General features: G+C 38.3%; 1 protein-coding gene across 1 annotated transcript; it reads right to left on the bottom strand.

The window, feature by feature from the left end:
• Positions 1-274: 274 nt before the first annotated feature.
• fam241a (family with sequence similarity 241 member A) lies at positions 275-7,188 on the bottom strand. The gene is made up of 2 exons (XM_031728315.2): positions 6,904-7,188; positions 275-875 (listed from the first exon to the last, which is right to left on the bottom strand). Exons 1-2 carry the CDS (start codon positions 7,051-7,053, stop codon positions 585-587), a joined length of 441 nt encoding a protein of 146 aa, XP_031584175.2. The 5' UTR covers positions 7,054-7,188; the 3' UTR covers positions 275-584.
• Positions 7,189-7,406: the final 218 nt, after the last annotated feature.

The following is a 7,406-nucleotide window of genomic DNA, read 5'->3' as shown; positions in this document are numbered from 1 at the left end:
TGAGATTTTGGTCATATCGCACAGCCCTACCCTCTGATGCAGAAATGTGTGGATGCCGAGTGCGGACTCAGTGAAGCACGATGAGACAGAGCTCAGCTACTGTGCTCACAGCATGAAGGCCTCTACATCACTCATGCACTCGATAAATCAGCCCTTCTCTGTCCAAATAAAGACACACCATCACAACCACATCAGGCCCAAAATGAGACACTTCCAGTATTAAATTCAACACAATTCACAGTGAACTGTGCACTGCAAACATTAGTGAATCATGTTTGTGGGATTCATTTAATATTTCTCCCAAAAATGTACATGAATATAAATGTGCATGCAATCAAACCAGCCACAAAAATACCCCAAACTGACGCAGCCTCCTCTGCAGTAGACGATCAAATCCATTAATCTGACTCTGTGCTGTTTTTTTTTTCTTTAATCAGTCTCCATTGTTTGCATCAACTGTGGAAAGCAAGTGAAGGCTCCAGATGAACAATCACTTGCAGAATTATAAAGCATCATAAATCACCAAGAGTGTATAAGTACAGGCCCCTGCAGAGTTTCAGCAAGCATCACTCAAATCATCAACATTACTTCTGGATGTAGATGATGATAATACACAGAGTTCCCACCAGTCCTAAGGCCTGGATGCCCAGGAACCAGAGCAGCAGCCAGAAGAAGACGATCACGACAGGCTCCACTGTTTTGTCCCCAAAGTACATCTGGCTGAAGCCCATTCCCCGCAGACACTTGTTGAGCGAACCAAACAGAGTCCCCATTCGCTCACAGTCGTCCAACAGAGGCTCTCTGGTACTGGGGTCATCTGTGCGGGACCATGTTGCACTGGGATCAGTTCGAGGGCGGTTCTGGCTGACATCAGTCTGTGGAGACAAAGTTATATTTACGAATTCCTAAATTCAGATGGAAGGTAAATTAATGTAAAACTTGTTTGAAATGTAAGACAGCTTATAGTACATCCTGTAATATATTGGGTAAGAAAATGTGTGATTGTGAAGATTTTTGTCAGTCACTTACTCGACTAAGTAAGTGAAAGAAATGAAAAGAAATATTGTGAGGAACGAGTATGTGCACACTTGACCTCAGAGGTTAGTTTTACTCGGAATAATTCAACTTGTGGACAGATGAATAGCAAACGTAAATAAAAATGTTAAACTATACATAGACATAGGGCTGCTCGATTATGGCAAAAATGATAATCACGATTATTTTCACTGAAATTGAGATCTCGATTATTTGACGATATTTATTTAACAATAACAATGTATTGAATAATGGCTTTAAAGATTGTCAAAAAATAATATAAAATAGTGTGCAACTACTGATTACTAGAGATGGCACGATACCACTTTTTTATGTATTGAATAAATAAAGAATTGGCTGAATCAATGGTTTCTGAAATGGAAAAACTTAAAAAATGGTTTGATGTAAACAAATTATCTTTGAACTTGACAAAAACGAAATTTATGATTTTTGGAAATCGGGTAAAAGAGGATGAAGTAATTCTGTCCATGGATGGAGTTCCGATTGAGAGAGTTACTGAACTCCGTTTTTTGGGGGTAGTATTGGATGATAAATTAAAATGGAAATCTCATATTGAACATGTTAGAAAAAAGATGGTTAAAAATATTTATATTCTGGGTAATGTCAGAGATATACTAGATTATAAGGCAATGCGTATTTTATATTTCTCATTAATTTTCCCCTATCTCAGTTATTGTGCTGAGGTGTGGGGGATACATATGCGACTTATATACATCCTCTATATTTGTTACAGAAGAAAATGGTACGAATGGTTCATAATGTTAAATATAGAGAACATACAAATAAATTGTTTATAAAATCGAAATTGTTGAAATTTGAAGACTTAGTGAAATTACAGACATTATTATTCATGTGCAAGGCAAAAAATAATACATTACCTCTTAAGTTACAAAGTTTGTTTGTATTGTGTTCAGGAAGTGGGGACAGTAGGAGGAAGTTTGACTTTAAGCATAAGTTTGCTAGGACCACACAAAGGCAAATGTGTCCGACAGTCAAAGGCATAAGAATATGGAATTCTCTCGAAGATAATCTTAAGAGTTGTACAAACATGCACCGTTTTAAAATGTGTTACATATTTAAAAGGATAAATCAATATGAAGAACATGAAAGTAATTTGGGCTAAACGTGGAAGAAAAAAAGAAAAAAAAATTCTCATTGCCATTTAATGCTGTATATTGCTGATTATTTTGATTTGTTGTTTAGTTTTGCAGTGTTACAAAAAGTTACATGTTAGAGGGTTTTTTGGGGGTTATTGGCGCCCTCTTGTAATAATATTTGGATTGCAGATAGGGGGCAGGTGCTAAAAAGAATTTATTCTTCTTCCTGGTCCTTTTCACCCATGGGTGCAGTGTCATATTAAGGGAAGGAGGTTTTGTATGTAGGAAAAGAAAAACTGTTGAACCATGTGTGAAATAAAGAAATGAAATGAAATGTCCGATACCGATATCATAAATTTGGATATCTGCCGATACCGATATGAATCCGATATAGTGTGTTTTTTAATCAATAAAACTGTTTTTTAATATATTGCTGCATTTTGTATAAGTTCATACTCAAGTTTAAATAAACAACAACACTAAAGCTATTCTGTTATACCTGTATGTAAAAAATACACTGCGCCCAAAATATTTCATAGTTCAGCAACACTGATCAATCTAATAAACTTAAACCTACTCCATCCTCCCTATTCTGGTATTTTAAAGAGTACTTAGCAGAAATATTAAGCAACCTAATTAATAGGGTTGCAAACTCCCAGAAAAAAAAAAAAAAAGGGAACCACCCCCACCCTCCACCTCATGATGCTTAATCGATGTAATCAACTTTAATTTGATGCAGGGTGAAAAAAAATGCACAGAAATCAATTATTTTTCAAGAATAATTAAATAGATTTAACATCTTTCTTAAACAGAATTGCAGACTGCACAGATGGTATCTTCCCAAAGGAAAAAGTACTATAGCTTACTAGGGTACATTAGACTTAACAGTTACTATATACAGTAATGGACTTCTATACATTTTACATCAGATTAAAACTTTGGGTGTAAGATTCAGATAATTATTTATTAAAAGCTCGACATTTTAAATGAGAATAAGAAAGAAAAGTATGTCTTTGTGCCCCTTTTCCCTGTTCATGCCCTATCGGCCCCTGGCTAAACTTTGCTAGATCCGCCCCTGCACAGTTACCAGCCGTCAGCTACGTAGAAAAGGATCCTGGTGTAGAAAGTAATATTAAATAAATTCTAACAACAGCTTATCAAGCTTAAACGTGCTGCTGTTGTTCAGCCGCTGGTTTCCTCTTTCTGGTGCAAAGTGGGCCAAAAACAAAGAAGAGAGACGGACTCGCGACAGAAAAGCCGATCAGCTGATCATTGATCAGTTTCATGATTGAAGTAGCAGCAGGAAGGTGAGGGAGAGAGAGAGGCAGTCGCTCCATATATCGGTTGTTAATCTTAACGTGGGAACGCTTTACAAACATTCAGAGATGAACTTACACACTTGCTTTACTTCTCTCTGGGAGAACTTCCTCGGAGATGAAATGCTGGTTTGGTAGCGAGGCTACAAATACACACAGCCGCTCTATCACGTGATGCATACTGCTCTGACGTGCTACGGTTATGAGCCGAGTTACGCCGTGTCGCAAGTTTTGTGAGGTGCTTTTTTGACATTTAATGGATCGGATTACATTTTTTATTTTTCTCCGATATCCGATCCTGTAATTTAGGTCAGTATCTGACCGATATGTAATATCGGATCGGTCCATCTCTACTGATTACAGTGCAAATGTTTGCAATACAAAAAATAAATGAAAAATGTAAACATCTATGTTTAGTGAACTTCAAAATACTGCACAATATTTGATCCACGTCTGACTCTGCGAACCCATAATGTTTCCACCAATGTTCCCTCAAATATTTCATGTGTCTGAGCGAACACACAAACTCCCTGAGCGTCCCTTGGACCACTGTGAGCGACATCAGACGTGTGCACTGTGGTCATGCCAGCGTCGAATCCATCCAAGTTACATGGTTTATTAAAATAATCAAATTACAGTGTTTACATTTATGTTAGACTACTTTTAATTAACTGCTTTAGCCCACTTACAATGAAAATGTAAAAAATCCTGTTCATGACCTGTGTAGTATGTTAACACTATTGGAAGTAAAAATAACTTGAACTCCAATTTTGAAAACAAAACTTTCTTTCTTTTCTTTTTTTTCATAAAGCTCTGACTTGTATCATGAGTCTGTGGTCTGGGAGAGTCCTATAACTCTGTCTGCAAAATACAGCATATAATGACCAATGTTGGGCAATTAATTATATAGTTACTACTTCAAAAAAGTAACTCAGTTTGGCAAACAACAAAGTTTTTTGCAGCTATTTATTTTTTTTAATGCAGCCAAGGCGTTTTTAAATAAACATTTCAAACTATTTACAGAACAATCAGCTGTTCTGCATCAAATCTGATGCCACACAAATTATTTGTGCCACTCCAAAAGATAATTTCTGTCCACTATGAGATAAAGGAGAACAACAGCCTGATACCTGCAGGCCTGACAACAGGAGCTGTAACACCTGTAACATTCAGCAGCCGCCTCATTGTTCTGACACACACAACAAAACTATTGACTACACTACACACTAACTACACACTAACTACACAAGATTTGCGCTAAACGTCTCAAATCTCTCACATCTCAGAAACACCGCCGTCACTCCTAAAACTTCCCCCCGTTTCTTAACAACTAGATGCCACGTTGCCATATCATTTTTTGATTGGTCAACACGGTACTTTTTTCGACCAATACTGCTGCATCGTAAAAAAGATGCTCCGTTATAATTTAAAGAAAGTCAAGCAAGTTAGCAGAGCCCCCATTTTTGTGCTGTCTAAAGGTTTGTCCTACAAAATTACTCTGTTTGTGCTGCACAGTTCTAATACAGTCCACTTTTTATCAGTTCAGATTCCATAAAGGCAGCATCACACCCAAGATGGCAAACCAACCTGTAGGACTAGTAAGACTCGACAAGATTGGACAAGTTAAACTAAAACTTCATTCCTGCGTGGCATTTCTAGAGACAAACCAACACAGTGGCATGCTGATCAAACACGATTATGTGTGTTCTTGTTTGTTTGGATGAGGATAAAGTAAGTGTCCCTTTAGATACAATTCAAAGCTTAATGAATCCATTCATCTAGGAAGATACAAATTACTATGACGATTATGTGGTAGTATTTATAATGAATTAAAGAGTGTCTGTGGTCGGCCCCGGCCTTTGGTAATGCTCCAAATGCTACAGAATTCTGTGGGAAACACTCATTACAGATGTAACCAGTGGTGACAAGATGGGAAAAAAATACAGCATGCTGTGAGGCCCGGGTTCAGTCCCTACCAAACACAGTCACATCTACTGAGGGCAAGACTGCACTCAAACAGTAAGATTATTTAATGGACCTTTGCCAAGCAAATCAAAGCTTTGCTTACTTGCACGTACCACATCTACATACGAGCTTACATTTCCATGTCTGCACTTGTGTGAAAAAGCATCACATTTATAGTTCAGATAGAAGAAAACTCATCTCAAGCATAACGTAGGGCTGATTCATCGAGTACTTGGAATAACTTGATTGTAAAAATTCATTGTTTCACTGCATCACTGTATAGCGCCAACGATCAAATATAGACCTGCAACAATGAAAATGTGGATAAAGAGCCCACCAGTTTCTCAACAGAAAGACTGAAAACTCAACAGCAGCAGTGATGATGAGAGTTTAACGTGGAACCAGGGTCCTCCTACACCACAGAGAGCAAATGTTTTAAAAAATATAAAAATAAAAGGCTTTTTTTTCTTTCTACAGGCCAATACAAATGTACATGGGCTCTGAGCCACTGACCCGGGGCTGTTAGGTTGGACACTGAATTATTATTAACATTAATTATTAACATCTACACCATTACAACATCCGTTTTCAGCAGCACAGACTTCAGAGTGTTGATAACTCTCTCATTAAACATGCAGACACAAAAACACATCATCCAGCAGACACACTGCTGTCAGGGCTGTGTTTGCCTCCTATTATTAGAGATCATCTATTTAATTTTGCATTAGGAAAGTGTATTCTGTAAAATATTAAATGCTTCTTTGACAGATGTTGGCTGCAGTGAAATTTTAAAACACATTTCCAAAACACAAAAAAATGAGCAGATCATTTTTGAAATACCTGTTTTTCCACTTTTGAATATTTATCGTTGCTCATTAATACGGCAGCAGTGTTTCTTATCCGATAAGTACATTAGTCGATTAAAAACTCGATGACTAAACTAATAACACCACAATAGCTGCAGTTTTCTTTATTAAATGGCAGAAATAAGGATTAGTTAATAAGGATTAATGATATTTAAAGTAACACAGGGCCCACTGCCACTGGTGCACTTTGACCGATCAAGTTTACTGTGGGTTCAATGATCAATGTTCTGAAAGGCTGCCCACAGACACAAAGCAATGCGTCTTAAAAGATGAAACGGGATCGTTAACTTCATACTGTATGATATTACATGTTTTCTATAATATCCCGACTTAAGTTATATGACCATCCTGTCCTGTCCGCTGCTCCTTTTCTGCCGCTTACTTCTTCGAATAAAATAACATCTGGATGGAATCTGGCTGAAGCGTTTACGTTTGGACAACAGATAAACCTTAGAAACAAAGTTAACCCTGACGGCAGGCTGAGCCGACACGGTGAAACCGCTCCCAGATCTTGACAACTCGGCCCTGTTTGCCACAATGTTAGCATGAAATCTGAAAAAGGCGGCTACAGCTAGCTCGACAAACGCCGCTCGGCCGCTTTACCCGGTGCCGCTGGCTGTGCAGTGGTGCCTGCCTTCCACTCTGGACAGGCGGAGGAATATGCAGTCTTCTCCGGTTTTCCGTTGGTAGCTCTTCTAACTCACGTCGATGAGAAACATGTCGGCCATTTACAGGAGGCGTTACAGCAGACATATTCCTGCTAGTACAGTGACAGGAACTTTTAGGAGTAAACACATGCTGGGGAAGCGACTCAGAGCGCGTTCTCGATCTCGGGAGCCAGCAGATTTTTTTTAGCGTCTAAACTTCATCGACCCTCTGAAAAGGCGCCACCCACAGGGCAGGAAAGTAATGACAGCGTTGTTATCTCCCTTCACTTATGTGGAACACTGAGCAGGACAATTGTGGAAATGCTCGAAAAAAGGGACCACATTAAGAAAAAAATTATTATCGATCATTTTGAGAATAAAGTTGAAATACGTCGAAATGTAGAGATGCAGTGGTTTCAAGGCTGCTATACCCTGTACAAACAGCCTCATGTAGATGAG

The sequence above is a fragment of the Oreochromis aureus genome, linkage group 19 (genome assembly GCF_013358895.1).
Source record: "Oreochromis aureus strain Israel breed Guangdong linkage group 19, ZZ_aureus, whole genome shotgun sequence".
NCBI lineage: Eukaryota > Metazoa > Chordata > Actinopteri > Cichliformes > Cichlidae > Oreochromis > Oreochromis aureus.
The sequence above is the reverse complement of the archived record's forward strand: the minus strand, read 5'-3'. Positions and strand labels throughout refer to the sequence as shown.